At 36.2% G+C, this 25,237-nt stretch overlaps 1 protein-coding gene across 2 annotated transcripts in view; it reads left to right on the forward strand.

Moving 5' to 3' along the window:
- ino80 (INO80 complex ATPase subunit) overlaps positions 1-25,237 on the forward strand; it is a 182,991-nt gene that overhangs the window by 103,606 nt on the left and 54,148 nt on the right. For both annotated transcript variants that reach the window (XM_039741457.1, XM_039741458.1), the window contains exon 27: positions 24,042-24,169. In XM_039741457.1, coding sequence (XP_039597391.1) covers positions 24,042-24,169 — 128 coding nt within the window. The remainder of the gene's footprint in view (positions 1-24,041; positions 24,170-25,237) is intronic.

Raw genomic sequence — 25,237 nt, forward strand, 5'->3', positions numbered from 1 at the left:
GTCAATTATTACTATAGCATGAAAAATGTTTCTGTTTTAGTTGTGTGTTCAAAATTTCTTGTCTTGCATTTCCTGTCATCCTACATTTACAAAGATTGTTGTATTCCAATTAACGATGTATTATTTACCCTACACAATTCTAGACACTTTACTTCCAGCTCAGGGACTTTTGCGTTTGACTTGACTTCAGCTGCCTTGGTGAGGGGTGGGATAACAAACTGTTTGCTACTTTTGCTCCCTGATACATTTGCAAAACAAAGACACTGCTGACTAGTTGTGAGGGAATTTAAGGTTGATTATGAATATTTTCGTAAGCTTCAGGGATTCCAGCGTTAATGTACAAGTTAACTGTACAGATTTAAATCAAGAACATGCACCAAAGCAGAGATTTAAGCCTGCTAACCAGTGGATTCCATTTTTAGCTGTCTGGTCCATTGTCTGGAAGATATCTGAACTATTTCCAGAATCACTTTAGGCTAGATTTCCTAATGCACTTATAAACAACATGTACACAGCTGAAATCACAAAAGTTAAGCCTCATAATGTACTCCATTAAAACTCATAATGTAATTGGATAAGTTTTTTTTGTAAAGGTTTGTGGTTTTAATTTAATTAATAGGCAACATGCTTTTCCATATATAATTCAAATTATACATTTTTGTAAGCCTCAGAATGATAATTAAGTTGAAACTGGGCAGTCCATGCAATTTATCATTTATTTGAAAATCACTTTTGATAGTTCTTGTTATTAGAAATACTCTATAAAGTAAAGATTCATTTGGTTGATAATACAAAAAGTCAGATAGACTTCACCTATCATTGTGGGGTTTTCTCTTTTTGCTTTTGTATTGAGTGAGTTTCATTACAAATAATGCACTCTTCTAAAGCAGACATTTAATGAAAAGTCTTATGTGCCAACAGTTAAGCCTTTGTGAAGCGATCAAGATAAGTGCAAAAGATTTCCAAGAGGAAAAAACACAATTTCTGTGCCAGATCACTTGATCTTTCCCAGACTGGGCAAAAAATGTCTGTAAGAAATCCTGTAAGGTCACACCAAGGCTTTAGAATATTACAAAGGCTGTAATTATCCCACAACATTTGGACTCCTAAATTTACTGCATCAGGTGAAACCAGAGTAAATCCCACACTTTAGTAGGAACAAATGACAGCACTACCATGTCACTGAAATAAAATTGCCCTTAAAAGAATGCAAAATGTAGAGTTTTCAAGCTGTTATGTATTATGAATGTTGCTATTGTTTTTCGCATTTCCACACAACTCTTCCCCACCTACCTCCAAGATTAGCACCACTGAGCTAGTTGTCATTATTTATGCCTGATCTTGAGGATAACAGCAACTACCTGTCTGTACATCTGATTTTGATTAAATATCACTATCCACATCCACATTTAGGATGAGACCTGACCCTGGGATGCTCAAAAAAATCCGTAGAGCAGGGCTCTTTTTGTACAAAGTCCCTTTGGGTGCAGATACACTTTGTAACAGTCTGTTGACTGGGAGATTATTTATTGTTATTTATGTCTTGTTTTCTGTTTTCTGTACACATCAGAGAAATTCTGAGTAGGCTGGAGATGTATAGTTTAAAAAAAAATGTGTGGCTGTATTTCATAATATTGGTCAAGTAATGCCAAATACCTCAAGAGCTGATTTGCGACAATTTTGTTACTTTATTTATAAACATCAAAGAACTCCAAGGAGGTGACAAAGAAATAGCCTCGGTTGTATTTAAAATAAGAATGAGCATGTTCTTAGTCAGACTTATTGTCTTTAGCTCTATTTGTTTATTTTAATTTAACATGCACAGGGATTCCAAAAAGATTAGAATATAGTTTTGTGAACTACTATAATTATTCAATGAATAGATTCATTAAGCTGGCTGTTCATTTGGAATCCTTGGTCTGAGCTCAGACATTGGCAAACAATTTTGATTAGAAAGGAAACAAAGTAGTCTCTAATTTAGAGCAGCAGCAACCCTACATGCACTGTGCCAACTAGCTGTGTAGTTGAGATTTGATGTTTGCGAGAGCAGATGCATTATGTGAAAATTGCAGTGTTTGTAAAGTTATTCATTCACTCTCCTATTTACCTTCATTAGAATTTATTTTTTTTATTTTGCCCTAATGTGGACTCTTAAACATTTACTGTAAACAGACTAAAATAAATTTTAACAAATAAAGCTAACCTTAATTTAAAAATCAAAAAGGTCTAATTACACTGTTCACCATTTTAGTATGACAAATCTAAATAGGCGATCTAACCACTGCTTTTCTTTATAAGTCATATAATTATATGAATTGAGTCCTACTGTGTGCATTAAATGTATTTCAGGTGAGTGCAAGTTAAAGATACCCAACTCTGAGAATATTCACAGTAAGGTGCCATAAACTCTACAGAAAATTCCATTGTGAACACAAAAATTTAAAGCAAATCAGATTATTCATTGTATCTCTAAAGGTGTTTAACAAATTCTCATCTTTTATAGCAAGTTCTCTTGAAACTATTAATGTCTGGGTGCTGTATTTTTACAGGTAATTGTGTGTTTTTTTGAAATTTTCAATAGTTTTACCTTGAAAAATATAGCTCAGCCTTTTTAAACACCTGAACCAGTTCCCATAATATCAGGCGCAACGCACTAGGAAAACCTAAATAGGATTCCAGGCTTGTTGCATATGCATTATTATTATTTAAATAAAATGTGAAAAAAGTCCAATGGGGGTTAAATGCATTTTATAGGCACTTAAGAATTAATATCTACTGTTCAATGTTAAAATAATCATAAGGATAGTTGCATTAATTTAGTGGTATGGTTTGGGTCTGACATTAGTCTTTAAACCGCTGAAAAATGTATTAATTTTCCTAAGATGCATAATTTATTCCCATGATGAGGTAGTCTGGCTTCAAAAGTGGCTGACATTTATTTCCAGAAATGTCTAGAATTTCCAAACTGTTATTCAAATTGATATTTCACTATATTCCAGTATAAAAATGAGTCAAAATTTGCTATTTCTTATCAAATGAATTATTATTGAATTATATATTCTATTAAATAGACAATATTTCATTTTTCATTTTGTGTGTCTAGCAAAGGTTCGTGTCTGGTATTATTCATATTACTAAACAGTATTTAGAACTGTTTATCGCTAAAAACGGCCAATCCAAAAAAGAAAAAAGTACAAAGGACCTGTTATCGTGATCATTTCGTATATCTGTTTGAGTTTGTTCAAGTTAGGTCACCACACACTACATTTTAAAGCGGTTTAATAATATTTTCCCATTTTGTATTGTTCTTCAAAAGATGTTTCTTTATAAGGTTTTAGTACTGAATAAAACAGAACAAAGTTGTTGATATCAACTTTAGCCCCCAACAGCCCTGATTTGGGAGGTTTGGGATTGACTGAGTGGCTGAAATTGGACATTCCCTTTTTGTGACAGCTATAAATAACAATATCTAACCATGTTTAAGGCTTCTAAACGTTTTACAAAGACAAATTTTAGTTGTGTAAATATGCTTTTGTTATTTAAATTATCTTTGGGAGGTAGGACAGTAGCAAAATATTTAGCATAGCTGCCTCATAGTTCCACCAACCTTATTTTTTAATCTCTTTTCCGTGAGAGCTTTGATAAAATTATAGTGTGGTGTAGGCATTTTTGTGTAAATCACCACAGAAGAGTGGACCATGAATGTTGCTGGTCTAGTGCTGAGCTGTTGGAAGAACACAAAATCCAAAGAATCAACATGACAGCCATGTTTTACACCATGATTCTTTCAAAGTAGTTAAGTCAAGCACAACTTAATTGTCATTATGCTGAGGGAATTTACATTCCTGAATCTATCTAACCTGCATTACTTGGAATATGGGAGGACACCGGTTCATGTGGAGGAAACCCACACAAATGCATTGGGATTGAGACCCATTTTCCAGGAACAATAAGGCACCAGCTGTAACCTCAGTACTACAATGCTGCTAAAGTAATATATCAGTTTTTTGTAACAATTTTGTCTTTATATAATACTAGCCATGGTACCTTTCAAGGGCATCATGATGGCACAGTGGTAGCGCTGCTGCCTCGCAGTTAGGAGACCCGGGTTCACTTCCCGGGTTCTCCCTGCGTGGAGTCTGCATGTTCTCCTCATGTCTGCGTGGGTTTCCTCCCACAGTCCAAAGACATGCAGGTTAGGTGCATTGGCGATCCTAAATTGTCCCTAGTGTGTGCTTGGTGTGTGGGGGTGTGTGTGTGCCCTATGGTGGGCTGGCACCCTGCCCGGGGTTTGTTTCCTGCTTTGTGCTCTGTGTTGGCTGGGATTGGCTCCAGCAGACCCCAGTGACCCTATAGTTAGGATATAATGGGTTGAATAATGAATGGATGGTACCTTTTAAAGACCGGTAATAGCAAACATTTTTAAATTCTTCTGTCTCTTGCCCTAAATGTACTTCAGTGTCTTTCCTCTATATTTGCATGTATGTGAACCTCTCTTCACTGGCGCTTCCTCTTCAAGTGTGTTCCTGTAAAGGCTGCTTCTCTGACTCCTGTTCAGTTTTATACTTGCCATCTTTGAAGGCGTCTCTCTCAGAGTGCCTCTTATGCCTTTACTCCTCCTTGTGCGTCTCACACTCACACTTCCCCTTTCGTCGCATCACCAAAGCCAAACTGACCAATTAGAATGCTCTGAGGGACTGGACACACAGACCTTAGTGTTTTATTACAGTATATAATAGGTTTATGTTTGTAAGACAATCCATTTATCTGTTTTCCGAATCCACAACGTTCATTTTAAGATTGTGGAGAGATAAAGTCTAACTCTGCAGCATCGGACACATGGCAGGAACCAATGCTTAGCAAGCACATTTTCTTGTACTGGGCAAATTAGCAGTTGCTCATTAACCAAACATTCACTTTCATTGCATGTGGGTGAAGGGAGAATATGAAATTGCAAACTTCTCCAGGTAGTGAGTGACAAAGACATCAGTCCAAAGTACTTTTTATTTGCATGCTATAGTTAGTTACCCCAAAACAATAAACTCTGCCTTTTTTAAGATATAATTTTTTTAATTTTCTATTCTTTCTTTTCATTAGACCGGCGGTAAATACATTTATTTTAGAGGGCCCTTTTCATAATAAACCTTAAAGTGCTTAAAGAAAAGCAAAAAAAAATTATAACAATAATAAAGTCAAACATATAATCAAGACATGATTATTTATGTTATATTAGAAACAGAAAAATGCTTACTACGTTTGAAATATTTTACGACCAGATTTCATATGAATATAAAACTTATTTACAGCTTTCTTATGATTCCTTGGCTTTGTAACACATGTTTGAGGCCAAATATGCAATATCATGAGCAGTTTTAGTGTCCACATTACAGGAAGGACATAAGAACTTCAGAAAAAAATCCATGGATGATCTACTACATGGTATGAGTAAGTAGGATAGATTGATAATTTCACCTTAAGCAAAAAGAAATAAATTGTAGAGTGTAAGCAGGGCAATTCTTAACAAAGGAGCACAGGGTGAAGTCAGTTAATGGGTAGTTTTAACGAAATTTAGAACATAATTCTTTAGACACAGGTCTGTAGCATTAAACAGTACATCTTGGTGTAGTTGAAGGTATTTTTCTTTGGAGTCTTCACATCAGGATTCAAAGCTCCTTCAGAATTTTCAGGTTATTAGAGTGCTGGTTTTAACAGTCTGTTCCTGTCAAAAGTATTTTTTAATTTTCTTTAATCAGGAATTCTGATCAATGAGCATGTTTTTTCAGTGCAAAAATATGTGTGTTTAGTTAATATATTTAAGTGGTAGAGGTTAAAATCCCAAATCAAAAATAGAAATAAAAAGGAAAAGGTTAAATATTTTTGTAAATGTTCTTAATGATGTTAGACACATATCATAGTCGAAAGAGGGAAAAAGTTTAAAATCCCAAAGTCTGAAGCATTTAATTATTCATTTTGAAATTGATTTAAAATACACAGAGGAAGCATCCATTACCGTTGCTGTAAAATATGATGGAGACTGCAATGCCACATTTTAGTGCTTGTGCCACAGTTAAGCCTCAACAGGAGAGGATCCTTGGAAACAAACTCCAGCAAATGGTGTCATCAACAATACAACAAAAATAATGTGGAATATCAATAAAAAAAAATAATTTCAAGACAACAAATCATGGAAAAAATATTCCAAACGTTCAAAAATTGCTGAAGATAATTTATCTTGTCTCCCTCTCCTGTGATTATCACCAAAGGCAGTGTGGAGTGGTAGCTATGGTAATAGATTTTAAACCAGTAAGTTTCCGGTTCATTCCTCATATCCTGCTTGCTGTGTGATCCAGAATAAGTCACTTAATATGTCTGTGCTCCTGTTGTGAAAATGGATGTTAACAATTCTTTTGTGTACTAAATTGTAATTCATCATAAGTAATTGGGTCTGGTGAACAATATTATATTATATATTATAGCTGAAAAGTGTCAGCTTTAATAGGTCTAGTTTGTGAGCTTGCCTAGAATTTCAAACATAAGGCACTGTGACTGTTGACAGTGGACCTTCACACTGTTCTTATTCTGTTCCAGGTAACACTGTTTGTTGGAGCAAATGTGAACAAACAGTCATTGATCACCTTATTGTCCATTTAGAGATTTTCCTTCCTAGCATGATAGTGTAAAAGTGTAGTTTCCCTGCAGATAATAATCATGCAGAGTAATCCTCTAGGAATATAAGCAAAATATTAATTATTATCTGTTTACTGTGAAAACTATACTCCGGTGCCAAATAGAAAACAAGCCTCAAATGTCCGGAGTAATATAAGACTTATAGCTCTATCAAAACAAAACAAAGCTTAAAACTATTGTCCATTTTTGGTATTTAGGCCCTGTTACTACTAAAACTTGTTCAGAAATAATTAGGTTCACAAAAATGAATGAGTTTTTCATAAAAACAGCTTGTCTGGGCAGTGTGTTCCATCCACTGTTTTTTTTTGTCTTTTTAAGTGACCGTGCAGCCTGAGTTTTGGCATGTTAAATGTGGTAATGGGCAAAACAGGAAACATTAATCGTACTACTGCTAAATGAATCTGAAAATCATTAGTTAAATGAACTGTAGAACAAAGTAGTTTTGCAGATGTCCAAAGGCAATATTCAGTGAGTCCAGAGCAGTGCAGTGCTGCTGAGTATGTCATGTTAAATATATTATAGTATATTATTACTTACAAAATTCCCTGGAACTGTTATTGTTAATAGAAAGCAAACTTGAACAATGTCATGTTAAATATATTACAGTGCGTTATTATTTAGAAAATTCCCTGGAACAGTTATTGCTAATTGAAAGAAAACTTGAATCATGTTTTGGGTCACATTTTGTGATAATGGGTTCATTTTCAAGCAGCATTTATCCTAGAATTAGAAAAGCTACTGTCATTCTAAAGCTTTTTTTATAAACTTGTTAGAATCTTTTAAAAAATTGCGTTCATCCATCCATCTTTCTTCTAATCCCATATTCATTGGGTTTTATGTGGTTTAGCAAAAGAAAAATGTATTATCTGAACCACCTAATATTCAAATATTTGAGGTAATTTCATTTCTAATAATAATGCTTATACCCAGCCCTTGGATTAAAACACTTGATCTCCTTTAACAGCTTGAGGCTCCTTTAAAAGCAATCTACCGTGGTCCATCAAAATTCTACTATGTACAAAGTCTCGTGTAAAGAGTGCCACAGTCTATAACAGATAAGATCAAGCCACGGTTTGCAGGAAACATATTTACACTGGTATGCAGTGTAGAAAATGTTGTTGATACACTTCGTATTCTGCCCTGGACAGGAAATACAGCACTAGTTTTAGAAAATGTGGGACATTCTGGATTCATAACCAGAAAGTCAGTAACACAATTGTCAATACTAAAGACAGAACCCTAAATTGTAGTCAAAAGTCATTGCACTAGAATCTTCAACCAAGAGAACCCTCACAAAGTATACACTTAAAAATCTCTGCAAACTTGCGTGAACAGGGAAGTTTTCATTGTGACATCGCATACCCATAAGCCATGTGATGTCACAACTGCTCCCTTCCAGGTATTTACCTAGCAATGTGGTGTCAACTGCTCCAGAAGATGTTGGTGCCCTACATAAACAGACTGGCATACTGAAAAGATTTTAAAATGAATCAACATTTCAACAACACCTTCTGGGTGCAAATTAATGTTTAACTCAGAATCCTTAGGTCAAAAAACCTAACTATATACATATATTTTTTTTTCAAAAAGCACCTCAGGAAAGGCATAAAAATTAAAGAAAAATGGAAACCAGCGTTACTCATTTCTATAAAATACACATAATTGACAAGCGACTGGTCTATTAACATGGAGAAACCATGTAAGAAACTGCAGAGCAGACTCTTTTTCTCTTAAGAGACTGTGTTCCTTTAACACATCTATAAACTCTGTTATGGCCAGTAAGATTTTCTATGCTGTAGTATGCTGTGCTGGTAACACCACTTCAAGAGAAGCCCACCGAATCAGCAAGCTAATTAAAGGACCGGCTCAGTTATGAGAGGCACTCTCGATTCTCTAAAGGCAGTAGTGGAGTATAGAATGAAGACAAAACCCGAGTGCCATTATGAACAATGCTGCACATCCTCTCAGTGATACACTAACATTGAGGGACTTTTAAACAAATAGTCATTCAAAAGAAGTGTATCAAGAAATACTGCAAGGGCTTCTTATTACCTATGGAAATGTACTTTTATAGTGCCTCTCTGTGACTGCTCTCTTATCCTTAGCCAGGTCGTCTTGTAATTCTTGTGTATGTTTTAGGGTGCTTGTTGTTTGAGGTAATATTTCTTGAGCTTCTGTTAAAAATGGTAAATTTTCCCTTGGGACAAATCTCCAACTATCCGTTTCAAAGACAATAAATGTTTAAATGACTACACTACTATTGATTATTGATATAAAGGCATACTTTATGTTGTGAAAACATTTTCTTTTGGGACAATACTTTTTCATTCATCTTTAGAATTAGCTTATCTCTGTTACAAGAGGTTAGAAAATATATTTATTTTAAAGGAGCTGCAGTGGGTTTGACAATGCATCTAAGGATCTCAATTGAATAGTCAGAAGGCTACCCATTCAGTCCTCACCACTTAATTCCAATATTTCCCTATTCAGGTAACTTAATCCTCCAGTAATTCATTTGTAGAAGTATGCCGGCAATTGTAATACACTCTTGGGATTTGTTATGTAAATACTATAAACGAGTGGTAGCCAAATGGTGATTGGTTTTGGTCACTGAGACAACTCTTAAGATCAAAAAGGTTGCATCCTATCCTGTTAATTACTGACTGGCTTTTAATTTACAATATAAGGTGCTGTGTACTTACAGATAAAAGAGCATTTGTGGACTTTCTAAATCTGGAAAACAAACCGGTGCTTATTTCCTAATATTACATTTTCAGTCAACAACTGACATGTGATTACCTTATAGTTGTGCCTTAGTTTGAAAGAATCATAAGAGATTTTAACTAGCCACTGTGAAATCCTCGATGATTAATTAAAACATGAATTACATACTAAAAATATAAAATGCTTGAAACATAGTGTTTGAGAGGAACTTGTCAGTACTGTATGCACTATATATGGTAAAGGTGGCCATTAATTTGTCAGATACAGACTGTAGGGTTTATGATTATATTGGGGATATACAAATTCACATCACCGATTTTAATGCATTTAAATTTACAGATGTAATTAAAAGAAGTGTTGACATAATACTCAACTTTTAGTTTGTTGTTTACTCTACAGCAATCAAACGGAATACTGTGTTCCAGGTTCATGCATGAAAAGTCAAATTACATAAAACACATAGGGTTAATAGGACACAACTCTGAGATTTCAGAGATTCTACTCCATTTGTATTAAAAAAAAGTAAATACACCCCAATTAATGTACATTCCCACATATACATTAAATTATTTATTAAATGTTGCCCCTATATATACTGCATATACTTTTGTTCTTTTAATCCCAGTTCTAAAGAAGAATAGTGGATACTTGCTCAAGCAACACTTCCCTCATTCCGAGCCCAAGGGGAGCACCAAAAATCACAGAACTTTTATGAATTAGAATTTTCCCATTGAATGAACATTTTTTACCATTTTGCAACCTGCTTAAAGCAGACCAGGGTCACAGGGGATGGCTGGAGCCTATCCCAACTAGTAAGGCAGAAACAAACGTTGGACAGGGTGCCAGTAACCTCAAAGGGTGAACACTCACACACCAAACACACTCTAGAGTGAATTTAGCGTCACCAGTTCACCTAACCTACGTGTCTTTGGACAGTGGGAGGAAACCCATGCAGACACAGGGATAAAATGCAAACTCCATGCAGGGAGGACCCGGGATGCAAACCCTCGTCTCCTCACTGCAAGGCAGCAGCACTACCACTGCACCACCATGTTGCCCATTTTATCTGTGGTTCATAGAAAACATCCAAAATCAGCTGGTACCCCTTCCCTTCTGAAAAAGTAAATCTACCTGAGGGGTTTCCAGGGGTTTTGCTAATGTTTTTACTATAATGGACATTAACGTCCAGCAGTGACTTCCCTTGATGCTTTTTATGATTGTAAGGATGCATTAAGTGGCCAAGACTGAATTGTTAAAGAGCTGAATTCCAGTGGCATCATCATCTTTTTCCTATCCTGATACCTGCAACTGCAGAAATTCAAAAGTTGAATATGTGACAACTGTCACCGGCTTTTGATTATATTGTAAAAGCAATAGTAGTTTGACACAAAGTAGGGCTACAACATGAGCATAGCCTGATGCTGGTTGGAGATAACTTACAGACTCATACACCAACATTTCTGTTCTCTACATCATTTCTAACTTGTAATTAACAGTTTTTTAATGTGTTGAGTTGCCTTTAAGTACTAGATTGAGTAAGTTATAAAACTGATAAGATACAAGGTTTCTGAGGAGCCCATTTTAAATGAAGTCATGTAATTATTGACAATTATTTGGCGTCACATGGGGACAAAACCCATCCTGATCTCACCAGACACAAAGGCATCACAGGGCACCTGCACTGGGCCAGTTTAGTGTGACCAGTTAGTCTAATCTACTCATCTCTGGGGTAAGGAAACTCTATAGACGGTGACTGGGTGGGGATTTAAACCTGGGACTCTAGAGCTTTGGGGTTTTCTTTATAGGTTTATGAATGTGTAACTGTCAGGTTTACAGAGCACAGAGAAATTCTTAATTGTGTGTGCTGTGCTAGATTTAATGATTTATCATATTGGTGTTAAGAGGAAGATTAATGGGAAGGGGGACTTACATTGCTGCAATAAATTTTAGCATTTTCAGATGTTTGCAAAATAAGATATAGAATACAACTTTTGTATAGTGCTTCTCACTGAGCACAGGTGAAGACCCACTGTTTCTGTATAAGATTTTGTATTCTTTATAGGATATAATGTAGCACAACATAAATTACCAAATTATTTTTTCTTAATTTTGTGCATTTGTTGTTTAGAATGGAACAACTAATAAACAAAAATGCCCCCGATTTGACCTTTTAGCATACACTAATGTCCTAGAAGGGTTACAAGGATTTCTGTTCCTCTCTAAATCTGTACTTGAGTCTGTCTCCAGTTAGAATATACACTTTATTTTAAGGAAGAAAAATCTTTTTTCCAAAAGACCTTTGTATTCCCAACAGTAATTAGGGCTTGCACACAATGGACTTGCATGTTCAGTTATTATCGACTTCAAGTCCAGGTTCCAGAGTCAAAGAAACTGTCTGAAAATGTATTTGTAACCAGTCTCTTCAAGCCTGTGGGAAAGTTGTGGTTCCCTTCCTGTTCTTTGAAAGAAAAATGTGCTCCAGTAAAATAGCAGGAAACATTCAGAATCATTTGATATCAGCAAAACATCTTAGCTGCCTGATTATTTACAGTGAAATTATGTTGGTCCATCTTCTGCAGAAATCCTTGTCGTCCTTATCTCACTGTTGCCTGACATAATTTAACCTGTTGGCCTGTTGTTTCAGCAATGTATGTCCATGTGAGTAGTTACTGTATTTGGGGTAAATTGATTACTCAACTGTTTTTGAAAGTTTTAAGATTCACGTTGCTGGAAGATTTATAAACGTTTAGACATTTAAATGTGTATAGTAGTTTTTCATAAACTAATGGGATACTTTTTACAATTCTCAAATAACAACAAATTATGTAACATACATCCATCTGAACTCACTTAATCTAGCTATAGTGTCACGAGAAGCCATAGCCTATACATGCAGCACTGGGTACATAGCAGGGACCAACCTATAGATTGACGGTTTGGGTTTGTATATGTTGTAGAGCTTACTCATTCATACTGTAACTCAGAGAAAGTTTGTTTAGTAATAATAATAATACATTTTATTTATATAGCACCTTTCCCATGCTCAAGGCACTTACAGAATATAAAAAAGAAGGCAGGGTATAAAGTATATAGCATTTTACAAACCAAATAAATAAATAATGAAGATTACGACAGTGAATTCAGAGAAAAAAAAGCCTAACAGGCAACATAATTGATGGTCTAACATACACACATACAGGTTACATAAGCATCTTGACAGAGAGGTAAACTGAGAGAAGGGTAATAAAGTCAAGTAGAGCTAAAAGCCTTCCTGAACAGATGTGTTTTAAGTTGTTTTTTAAAAGAATTCATAGAGTCAATCTAATTAGTGATCTAATTAATTTCGGTAGGTCATTCTAGAGTCTGGGCGCTATACAGCTGTTTAGAGATACAAATTAATCAGTCACATATGTTTTGAAGATGTGGGAGGAAAAATGTACTTTTTTTAAATTGAAGTATAAAAATACATGTCATAGAAGATATACATAAGACATCTTTGATATTCAGGTTAACGTGTAATAATAAAAGCTTTCTCTTTAATCAGAGATCTCGGGTGCCAAAACATTAAAAAACCAGTGGTGTTACATAAGTGGATGATATAAATATGGCTTTATATTTTGAGCCACTTATTTGTCTTGGTTCTGGTAGTTCAGAAATGTTCTCCATTCATTGAAGCCCTTGTTTCATACTATCTATATAGACTGTCCCAAGTCACCTAGTATGCTTTAATGGATAAGAGTTTGGACTTTAATCTACAAGGCTATTGATTAAATTCAGTGCTGCCATCTACTTCTTCTGTGAATGTGAGCAAATCACTTAACCTGTCTACGCTCAAGTTGGGTGACATTTATGTAAACAACTGTATTGTGTCCAGATGTTTCATCTTGAATAAAGGTGTCAGTCAGTAATAGTAATAAGGAGCTTTAAAGAGTAGGCAAGATTATGATACAATATTAAATGTACTGCCAGTCAGTCAGATAAAAATCAATATGGTAAATACAACTAAAGAGAAAAATGCAGCACTAAAAGTGCTGTGCCAAGAGAAGTTATTGTAATAATCAGTACCAAATAATGTGCTTTATATATCAAGCAGTGGAAAACTATAAAGAAAAGTACATGCCAACAGAAATGTGGGCAAAGGTCCAGCATAGCAGAAATTAAAAAAGTTTATGATAAATCTTGTAGAACCAACATGTCAGGTTAGCATATTTAACAGAGTATGTGCTATCACTGTGATGACTGCATGAAACAGTTGGGAATTTTAAATGAAATGATGGAATTTAATATAAGATTTGGACAGACAGAGAGATCCTCACCAACAGATCTAGGAAAAAAAGTAGGAGCCACAAATGTCAATGTGTCTTTTCCAGAACTTGCACAACTGGTTTCTGCCACAGTACAATGCACCCTCCCACATCTGTTAACTTGCCTCTGATATCACAGGTGTCCCCATACTATCTGTCCTAGTGTTAGTCAAAGAAAGCACAGCATCTCCTCTTCAAATGATAATCTCTTCATGGTATACATATGTTTTAGCAAACGCTTCATTGACATCCAGATGCTCCTGTAATGGCTTACAAGAAAAGGTTTGTCTTTTAGTTTGTCCTTTCCAAACAGACTCTATATCCATTCACTGGCTACTTGATTGGGTCCACATTTTTATTGCTAGGTAGGAAACACTTTTGATTCCAAAGCACCCTAAATTCTTTGAGGCATGAATTGAACAAAATGTTGGAATAATTCCTTAAGAATTTAGATCCATCCTGACCTAATAGCATCTTAAATTTCCATAGGATTTCCAAGCTGTAAACCTCCTATTCTACTTTATCCCAATATTGCTCTGTTGGATTGAGATCTAGAGACATGAATTCACTGTCATGTCCACTGAACCAACTTGTTAAAATGGAAGTTTTGTAACATGGAGCATTATTATGCTGGAAGTGTCCATTTAAAAAAGTGCACATTATGGCCCTCAAGATATACACATGGTCAACAGCAATACACAGGTACACTGTGGCATTCAAATGATGTTCAGTTGATATTAAGCGGCTAATATGCGCCAAATTACACTACCACCACCAGCATAAACAGTTGACACAAAGTAGAATAGATTAATGGATTTAGAATTTGTATGCCAAATTTTCACCCTACCATCTGTAAGTTGAAGTAGGAGCTAAGATGCATCACATTAGATAACATTTCTCACTCTTTGATTATTCAATTTTAGTTATTATGTACCCACTATAGCCTCATTTACCTGTTACAGCTGACAAGAGTGGTCATGATGCTTTGCTTATGTAAGCCACCCACTTCAAGATGCATTGTGTGTTAAGAGATGGTCTTTTGCACTGTTGTTTGAATATTGTGGCCTTTCTTTTTAACTTCAGTGAGTCTGCCTGTCCTCCTTTTACCTCTCTCATTAGCTTGGTGTTTTTGCTTGTAGGACTGCTGCTCACTGGATGTTTTTTCTTTATTACAACATTCTGAGTAAATGCTATACACCTGAAAATCATAGGAGGGTAGCAGATTGAAAGATGGTAGAAGTGGCAACAGCAATCACACCACAATTAAAGTCCCTTAGATCAGTGTTTCTCAGTCACTGGGTCATGAGTGACCATTTCAGCTACTGTGTTGCCCACTTTTTAACAAACCAAAAGGCCCCCAGTTTTTTTCCCCGTTATTTCCACCCACAATGATTAGACCAAGGAGAGGAGAGAGGTTGGGAGCATGCACTGTTGCAGAGTTTTGCTGCACCCACCACACGATGAACCACCTCAGGACCCCAGTTTAGGACCTGAGTGCAGCCATGTATCACACTAGTTCGAATGGAATGGGACAGTCGGAGTTTTTTCTACAGTGGCTGCAGTGCCAATCCTGCCACCAACCCCCACGTTTTCCCTTTCAAATTGGAGGACATGCTTGCAAGGTAACATTTTACAGGACAAAGCGAATGCAGGTTAAGGGCCTTGCTCAGGGGCCCAATAGAGTGAAGTCACTTCTGGCATTTACGGGATTCGAACTGGAAACCTTCCAATTACCGGCACAGACCCCTAGCCTCAGAGTTACCACTCTGCCTATTAGACCAAAGAGAGGAGGAAAGGGGGAAAGACTCTTCAAATTGTGTTTGTATTACAAAGGGGGACCAGGCAGTCTTCAAATGCTGTTGGTGGGTGACCATTGAAGTTTAAAAAGTTGAAACTGGGTTCCAAGAAAATAATGGATACAAGCCACTGACATTTATCATGTTTCTTGATCATTCTTATGTGTGATTAAACAGCAACTAAGCCTCCTGACTATGTTTGCTTGTGTGCTGCCTGTTGGTCATACATGCACATAAGAATTTCACTGTATTCCATATATGTGGTGATATTATTACTGCATGGAAGCTCAAGCTATTTTTTGTACGTGATGTAAGTGTCCAATGAGTGTAATCATCCCATTAATTCAAACTTTGTAGGTTTTATATCCTGATTAAAGGAGCTATCTGAGCTATCACAATTGATGACAAAGCCCCTATATATAGTCATTTTCTTTATTTGGTTGTGACACCGCAACTGTCTGTTGCAGAATTTTTCATTTTCAAAAAACTAAATGCACATATCTCTGTATAATGTGTTTTAGACCGGTTTTTCCATTTATATTTAAAAAGAAAACAAAAGTAAAATTATTCATAGAAAAGCCAATCATAAAATTAGATGTGGAATCCAGTGAACTAACCAGATTCCTACTTAAATCAAATCTGCTTGGCTTTTACAAACAGGAGTAACAAGAGCCTTTCAAACATAAATGAACTGGCAATGAGAACCACTGCTATGTGGAAAATTTCCAGTGGAATAAAATGGCATGATAAAGATTAACAAAAGGAGGAAGACTCTAAAGGAAATGCCTGGAAGTTCTGTATCTTTAAACACTTTAGAGAAAGAGTAAATTGTAGAGCAGCAGCTGTGAAAGAGCCCTGCCCAAAACCTGCTATGTTGATATGAATACCAGATTGACTTTCCTACGTAGACGCAGTCTCCATCTGTCTAATCCTGTTGGTTTCATGTTCATAGTAGTTTTTGTTCTGAATTATTACATTTGTTGGGTAGTGTCTTGTGTAATGAATCTAAATGTTGAAAGCAAAGGGGAACTTGTCAGAATTTAAATTATTAATCTAGTACATGAATCAGATTATTACAGTGGGTGGGGAAGTAGATGTATTGTTTTAAACTTCAGGAAAGATTATATCTTTCCTTCTGATGCATTTTTATGGATGTATTCGTGGTTGACAGGGCTGCTTTACAGATTTAGAGGGCAGGGATCAAATCCTTTTTGTATACTCTCCTTTTCAGGTACTTTGTCTTCTTGCGTCCCAAAAATGGTGCAGGTTAATCAGCAACTTTATAATGTCCTGCTGTTACAGGTTGTGAAAGTAGGTGAGGTGTGCCATGTTATAAACTTGTGTTTTATCCAAGGTTAGATCCCAATATACAGCTAATGCTACTTTGACAGGCTCAAGCTACAGGTGACCATAGGATTAAATTTAGTGAGGAGGGTAAGTGAATGGAGAGGGTTTTTTGTATCTGTCTATGTGCTGTATGTTGTGAGGAGTACAGGGTTAATCCTGCTGCCTTCTAGATCCATTTACATTTACTTATTTTGCCTTTATCCAAGGTGAATGGGTTACATTTCTTTTGGTTTTCCAATTGGAGCACAGGCATGTCAAGTGAATTGCTCAGGGTCACTTTGTCAGTAGTGAGATTTGAACCCGCAAATTTAGGGTTTGAAGTCCAAAGCTTTAACCTCTACACCACACTGCCTGCTACCAGAGCATCTGTATATGATTCCAGATCATTTCACTGTCTGCATGGCAATCGCTTGCTCCTTATTTGTATAGGTTTCCCCAGCTGCTTCAAAAGATACCCATGATCAATTAAATTATTCATTTTAAATTGATCCAATGTGAATGATTCTGTTTGAATGCATGTGTGAGCATTGAAATGAACTGGTATGTCATCCAGAACTGATGCGTGTTGGCTCTCATTCTCCTTGTTTGTACAGTGAAAAGAAAGTGGTTGGAGAGATGCAAAAAATATAAGAAGAAAAAAAGTCAAAGCTGTTTTTAAAAGTGGTTAAAAAGTACGAGGTGTTCTTATATGTAGCAATAACACTGTCTTGCATTTAAGCTTCAGTACTTAGTGTGTGAACTATACATTACAATTTCTAAAGCTTAAAAGTATTGATATTTTTTCCCAAACATGATAGTCTGTCACCATGCATGATTTATCCTCCCTGTGACTGAACAGCCTGCTGAGAGTATGTTATGCTTGTGTTTAAATTAATTCATTGGTTGTGTAATATGGTTCTAATTGAAAAAAAAATAGCACACTACTTCTGAGTTATGTCACACTGAAGCATATTCCTCTTTTAAAGTAACTCATACAAGCATACTGTCTATGTATTGCGCTTAATAATGCCGACTTAAAAAATGTGTACATATTTACACTTTCTCTCCAGGCATCACTTTTCAGATGTCCTTATTTCATGTAAGAGTATCGTGGACAGCACAAGACAAATAGCAACCCTGGATGTTCAGTCAGTCGCTGAATGCAGTTATACTCTCATATTTATGCTTATGAATCAGTCTAAGTTAAACGCCTTTAGGAATGCAGAAAGAATACGGAAGAAAATGAAAAAAAAAATGACAAACAACATGCACACAAATGTAGTGGACAACATGCAAACGCTGCATTACTGGGTAGGGATTCAGATCTGATCTTGTGTGCAAACTGAAAATGAAACACCATGCAGGATGTACATACTGTATAAATATCCTGTATGTATACAGTGTATCTGTTGTAAATATTTATTTTGGGGAGTATTTTTTTAAGATTCCTAATAGTAATAATATACTGTAAGCATTTTGTAATATGGCAGCTAGTAGTTTATTTTCATTGGTGGCCCCAAAGAAAATTGGTCCAGACAGTCAGGTAAAAAAAAAACTTGTTTTTTCTTTGGTTTCCCTTGAAAGTAGTATGTGGCTTACAGCACGCACACACATATGCGCACAGGAAAGGTAACTCAAAGAGAATAACAGAGCACAAACAGAAATGAACAAACTTCCTAGCTATGTCTGACCAAACAAAGTTTATTTTTTTCTGTCAGTTGAGATAGATGGCCCACTTATGCTGTAAAATGTATGAAAAAATAAATCTTTCGTTTTCATCAATGCTGTCTTTATCTGTCAGTGTCTGGCAACACTCCCTCTCTACCAGTAAGCCTCACTGCCAGTTCACCTTCTCAATGTAGACAAACGTGTTGATAAGACATTTCCTTTCTTGTCAGTCAAATGTGCAGCACATGGCTGTGATCTAGAGTTATTGAGATTACACAATCAAGAAAACCATTTGAAAGAACAGGGGTCAGAAATATTTCTCTATACTTCACTTTGTCTGGTCCTTTATCCAACCACCTACACCTAACCTCTGCCTAACCTAACCTTGGCAGCATTTATCATGTGGCAGTAATATGGTAGCAAGGGTGGGGAAATAAAAGGAAAGCACGCTCCTCAAGCTGTGCTCAAGCTTTAAGCCTTCATGCCCTTGCTAAACAGTGCATTTACTCTTCAAGTTAAGATTTCATTTCACACATCTACTTCAGTTTTGTTGTTCTTCTCCAGATGAGATTGTTCAGCTTGCTTTGATCTTCTTTTGTGTTTTGATGTTTAGGTCCGTATTAGTAAATGGTGTCTACTTTATTGCCGTTAACACTATGAGTCACTCCTCTGGCTTCCTGTTACCGTTGCCTGTTCAACTCGGAACTCTTGTCTTTACTTACAGTTCTCTATATTTGGTCTGCTCCTCAATATCTCCAATCCTTGGCCTTTCCATGGTCTCTTCAAGAAGTCACTGTTTTGCTTCTGCCCGTCTACTGAATGTCCCTTGTTTTGCTAGAAGTTCCAAAACGGGACAGTGTTTCTCTGTTCTTGCTCCAAAGCTATGGAATGATCTCCCTTTATGTATTCATGCTGCACCCAATTTACTTGTGTTTAGATGTCTTTTGAAAACACATGTTGTGCTTAGCTGCTGTTGTACTGACCAAGAGTTTAAGATACTGATGTGTGTCTTAGTTTATTTGTAGATATAATTATGTGGTAGTTCTGCTCCCTTGTGCTTACTTTTTTATGTTGTTCTCTGTTGCTTTAATGCTTACAAATTTGTTGTTGTATGTATTATAACTTGCTTTCTAAGTCGCCTTGGATTAGGGCATCTGTAATTAATAATAATTCCTTAGCCCCAAGCAGTCAATTTACCAAAAATGCACTTAAGACATATTTCTTGAATAATTGTGGAAGACGTCAAGTTCATGAATCTCACGCATATGAGTCGGTATTCTTACTGTTGGCCGTCTTGTCTTTCTCCCCAGAGGTTCATTCCAGTACACACTTAAAATTCTTCTTACTGAGTCAGCCATGCTTTTCTTTCTGGTGTTAGAGATGACTTCATGCTTGGCAGAGATGCGTTCGAAATCTCTTGCTGAGTGATCGGCATATCCTAAAAAGTTCAGTTGGCCATTGTGAGTATGATACCTGGCTTACAGATAATATTTAGGCAGCCTGTTATATCCTAGGGCCTACAGGACCTCTGTTATTCTTTCTTAGTTATGAAATGCCATGTTACACTTTCTCATATATATATCACGTGAACTTACTTCCCGAATCTTTACCCTTTACACGCTTATTTTTTTTTTCTGTCATTTCAGATTTTTTTTAGAATGGCCATTGGTAGGTCTTTCTCTGTTACTTTTTGTTGAACACCCATGTTGATATTGTGCATTTTATGTTAGAAGTTCAGAAGTTGTAAGCCTTTGCAGACTTTTTTATGCATCTGTCAAACTATGAATGTGTTGTAAATCTCAGTACTAAGATGCCAAAAATAAAAGATACATAATCAGTCTTCGTTTAAAAAATGAAAATGTGATTATAATAACATAATTATGTGCAATAAAGCTACAGCTATACATCTGTCATCTTTAGCAATTAGTAAACAGAAGTTCTCCAGCTAATTTGGTAATTTTAGGTCAAATGATGGTCATCATCGCTGAGGTTGGTCATTATTGCCAGGTTATTTACTTGCGGTGCGTGCGGAGTTAAACAGTGCACCATCTGTGTTGTTTTCATACTTAGAACTCACGTTCTGTCTTTTTGCCATGTAGTGTGCAGGCCTTGTCACTATAAGTATAGACTTTATAATGAACAGAGACTGTTCTCACTGTTGTCACCTAGTTTATTTTAAGCTTCTTTACACCAAAATATGCTTTGCAAGCAAGGCTATGTCAGTTTTGTCCATGGAAACACATTCATAATATTACGCAGGGCTTCCACAGAACCACAATAGGAATTTATCAGTATTTCATTGACACTCCATGTGGTAGCTACATTTTAGAGGATGATTGGTCTAATTTCATTCTTCATCATAAGTGAAGATGAATTTTTTTATAGAGAATATCTTGAAGTGACCTTGTACTAGGAAATAGCCATATACAGTACTTCAAATGCATATTAGGAGATACACAGGCAACCATCACTGTATCAAAAATTGAAAAGTAAATATAGCAGTGGAACAGTGCCACATTTAGGGCTGGTTACTGTCTTGTACCCCTATTCTTCTAGGATAGTTTACTCCCAAATCTGAGAATGTTATGTTATATATACTTATCTGTGTGAAGAGAGATTTCTAATTCAAATATCAAAAAATAAATGACAAGTAAATGCCAGGCAGCATCCCTGTCACTCTTCAGGCACTCTACGAAAACATGACAATTCTGGTGGATTTCAAACAAGGGCTGACACTGGGTGCAGTATAAGTAACAATACTCCTATTGCAAAGTCATGGAGTAAAAATTGATTAGAATGACAGTGGCATTCAGTACCATATCAGGATTCTGACAATTGAGAGAATAGGAATGTCTCACTATAATCATTAAGAAAGCAAAGTGAACAGACTAAGAAGGCAAAAAAGGTAAAGATTATTCCCTCACAGAAAACAGAAAATGAATATTAGAGATCCTACATATTGAAGGCTATTCTGCAGAAACTGTGTTCCTCTGACATTCTTTTGTATTTTTTTTCAGTATGGGAATAACCTTTACCCTATTTTCCTTTTGCAAATGCACGCTGACACAGCCTTTCACTAACATCTAATGCAGCTTTAAAACTGTATGCTATGCTAAAAAAAAATTGTCATCTTCCTGACTTTACCCTAACTAAATGTCTGAGGCTTTTACTCTCGTGATTGCCACCAGAGAAGAAGAAAAAGTTGTAGCCGGGCATATTATTGTTCACTGCTAGAAGCAGCAATCAAGTAAAACAACAAATTACACAGTTTAACTTCTAGACATTGATAACTGTCAGCCTGAACCTCTTGGAGACTGTTTTATGGACCTTAAGCAGTAAAAATGAAGCAGTCACATTTAACTTTAATGAATTAACTTTAATGAAGCCATGGAGACGAAGAGCTAAGGTAGAACTATGGAGTTGTTCTCTTTGTCAAAAAATGAAATTTTAGCTGCCTCAGAGAAGTGAAATCTCAAGCCACTGTTGAGAATGACTCCATTACTAGTCATACATACAGTATGGTGTGGCTACAGCAATTGCTATTATCTCAGGTTACAAATTTATATGTCAAGCTCCTTGACACCACCAGAAGCATTTTCGTTTTTAAATCCGTACTGCAGCTTCTTACAGAAATAGTTTCCATTTATGTGATAAGGTGCAGCAGGCTGCAGACAGACAAAATATCCAATATATCAAGATAGCAAGCATTTGGGAAGGAGGAACCAAAGTGAGTGTTTCCCTGATAGGATCAGTGCAAATAACAACTAGAAAATAAAAGTAATGTGATGCTCCAAAGGGAAAATCATCATCTGGTGTCGAGAGTGATGACAGTATATGAAGACAGTGAGATTAAAAATTAGTTATTCCTACTTTGAAAGACATGAAAAATAATTGCAGTTAATAGAAATGACAAATTTACATTTGCAGGGTGAGTGATTAATACAATTATTCCATAGTGCTCTTCCCTTTATTACATGATTGAGGTAGTTGTAATGACTACAAAACATGGGAAATCACAAAAGTTTAAACATGCAGTACATGCATTATTATCAATATTCGAACATTAGAATAGTTTTGATGAGAACAGACCATTAAGCCAAAACATCTTTTCCAACCTTTTCATCTGGATTGTTTAAAACAACATCAAGTCAACATTTCAAGGTTCATAAACTCCTACTGCCTGCCACACTATCTGGTAACTTATTACGTGTTTTTATGGTTCTTTGCGTGGAGAAAAACCTTCTAACATTTGTCCTACAACTGCCCTTAACAAGTTTCCAACCACGTCCTCTTGTTTAAGAATTTGTTTTAAAGTAACAGCTAGGATTCACTGTACTAATTCCCTTCACAATTTTAGGCACTTCAGTCATGTAACATCTTAATCTTTGTTTCCTTAATCTGAAAACTCAAATTAACATCCATCCATCCATTATCCATCCTGCTATATCTTAACACAAGGCCATGGGGGTCTGCTGGAGCCAATCCCGGCCAACACAGGCCACAAGGCAGGAAACAAACCCTGGGCAGGGCACCATCCCACCTCAGGGCACGCACACACACCCATACACCAAGCACACACCAGGGACAATTTAGAATCACCAATGCACCTAACCTGCATGTCTTTGGACTGTGGGAGGAAACCGGAGTACCCGGAGGAAACCCACGCAGACACGGGGAGAACATGCAAACTCCACGCAGGGAGGACCCAGGAAGTGAACCTGGGTCTCCTAACTGTGAGGCAGCAGTGCTACCCACTGTGCCACACCTCAAATTAAACTTTAAAAAGTTAAAGTGGATGTATTTAATTTTCATGTGTCTAGTTTAATTTATACTATCACTGAATGATCTGAACAAATGAATCTTGCTATCATTTATCCCCTGGAAGAAAAAGGCTTGTTCTGCAAAGCTGCAGCTTTATAGGCTTTCTAATGAGCAAAACATAAAACTTCTTTCATATATAGAACTCCTTTGCTTTACTGAATTGTTAATAATTGTTCTTATACCATTACAGAGTGAAACAGAGCTGTAGTCTCTCCCAGCAGTGACAGGCAGAAAGCAGGAACAAAACCTGATGAGATGCTAACTCATCACAGGGAACACTCCTTATTAAAGAGCAGTTTAGAGTCATTAGTTAGTCAAAAGTGCACATCACTGACATGTGGAAGGAAACAGGAGAGCCAGGAGGAAACCATTTTGAATTTTGTTCACTTCTTGTGTATTGTGTCTCTTTTAGTATCATATTAACATGTGAATGTCATTCGATTACTAAAACTTATTTAACTTATTTTTTAATTTTGGTTGACAAATTGTTAAAAGCCCTAGATCTTGCCTGAAGGCACACATGAAAACTTTATTACATATAATTTTACTAACATTTTTTTTTTTTAATTATTTCTGCATGTATTTCACGGTTTTATCTTAACAGTACAAATCATTTTCAAGTTTAAGCTGATTTTGACACACACTTTTTGTTCTTATCATATGATGTATAACTTATAACCGTGGTGTTTCTTTCTTTTGTTTCCACGATGTTTAGACAAGGAGAGTTTGATAACAGACAGCGGGAAACTTCACACTCTGGACCTGCTGTTGACACGACTCAAGTCGCAAGGACACAGAGTTCTCATCTACTCTCAGATGACAAGGATGATTGATCTTCTTGAGGTAATGTGCTGACTTATATCCTCTGTCTGGAGTGGGGGTTAAAGTGATCATGACTAAATGTGTACTAAAAACAACACAGTACTATAAAAATAAGCGCCTGCTGAAACAATATTGTGCATTGTCTGAAAAAAGGAATTGCTGTTGTTCATGTAGTAAACAAACATGCCTGATGGATAACTTTTGGTGATGATCAAAATATATAGTCATTGTTAAAAACGCAGGAAGTGAAAGAATACGTTAAGTCTAGCACCGAATGATCTGATCAAATGAATCTTGCTATCATATATCCCCTAAAAGAGAAGAAAGACATAGTGCTAAAGGGCTACAGCATTGTAGGCTTTCAGGTGAGCCACTGTCATCAGCAATACTTAAACTACTCTAGCATAAAAAGCTCCTATACATTGTTATTGAATTGATAATTATGATTTTATTTTTGTTTTGTTTTTCAATCAAATAAACCACAGGCAAAAATTTGCTTTTGTGAGAGTAATGGTCTGTTTTTACAATCTTAAGCTTCAGTCAGACCACTTCTACTAAACTGATCCTAGAAAGCAACTGCTGCACAGTTGCTAGGGCAAAATATATAAAAATGATTTAGAACCATTATTTACATCTGTGTCTACTCATCAGAAGTAACTAGTCTTACAGCAGATTAGTGATGTGGATGATGCGGAGCATCCCTGTGATAACAAATGCAATCCAAATATACTATTGAACAAATCAAAAATCCCACCCTGACAGGAGCTTTTAAATGTAGGAATAAATGAACATGAATAAGCAAGAGGTTTCATCAAAGGCTCAGTGTCTGTTTAGTGTCAGATAGATTGCAAGGAAATCCTGCCACAGCAGAAATTCCGGGCCAATTTTGTTGACAGCTATTATATACATAAGGCACAAAGCTTAACAGCGCAGTCATTATGGATCTAAGTGAATCCCAGAGAAAGAAGAGAATGTCATTGATTTGTGCCATCAACTGCACAGATGTGTTCAGGATGAGCAACTAAGAGAGTTGCTAGTGTTTGTCACTGGAGGAATGTGTTTACTTGGATGTAGACCACAATCAGCAGG

The sequence above is a fragment of the Polypterus senegalus genome, chromosome 18 (genome assembly GCF_016835505.1).
Source record: "Polypterus senegalus isolate Bchr_013 chromosome 18, ASM1683550v1, whole genome shotgun sequence".
Classification (NCBI taxonomy): Eukaryota; Metazoa; Chordata; class Cladistia; order Polypteriformes; family Polypteridae; genus Polypterus; species Polypterus senegalus.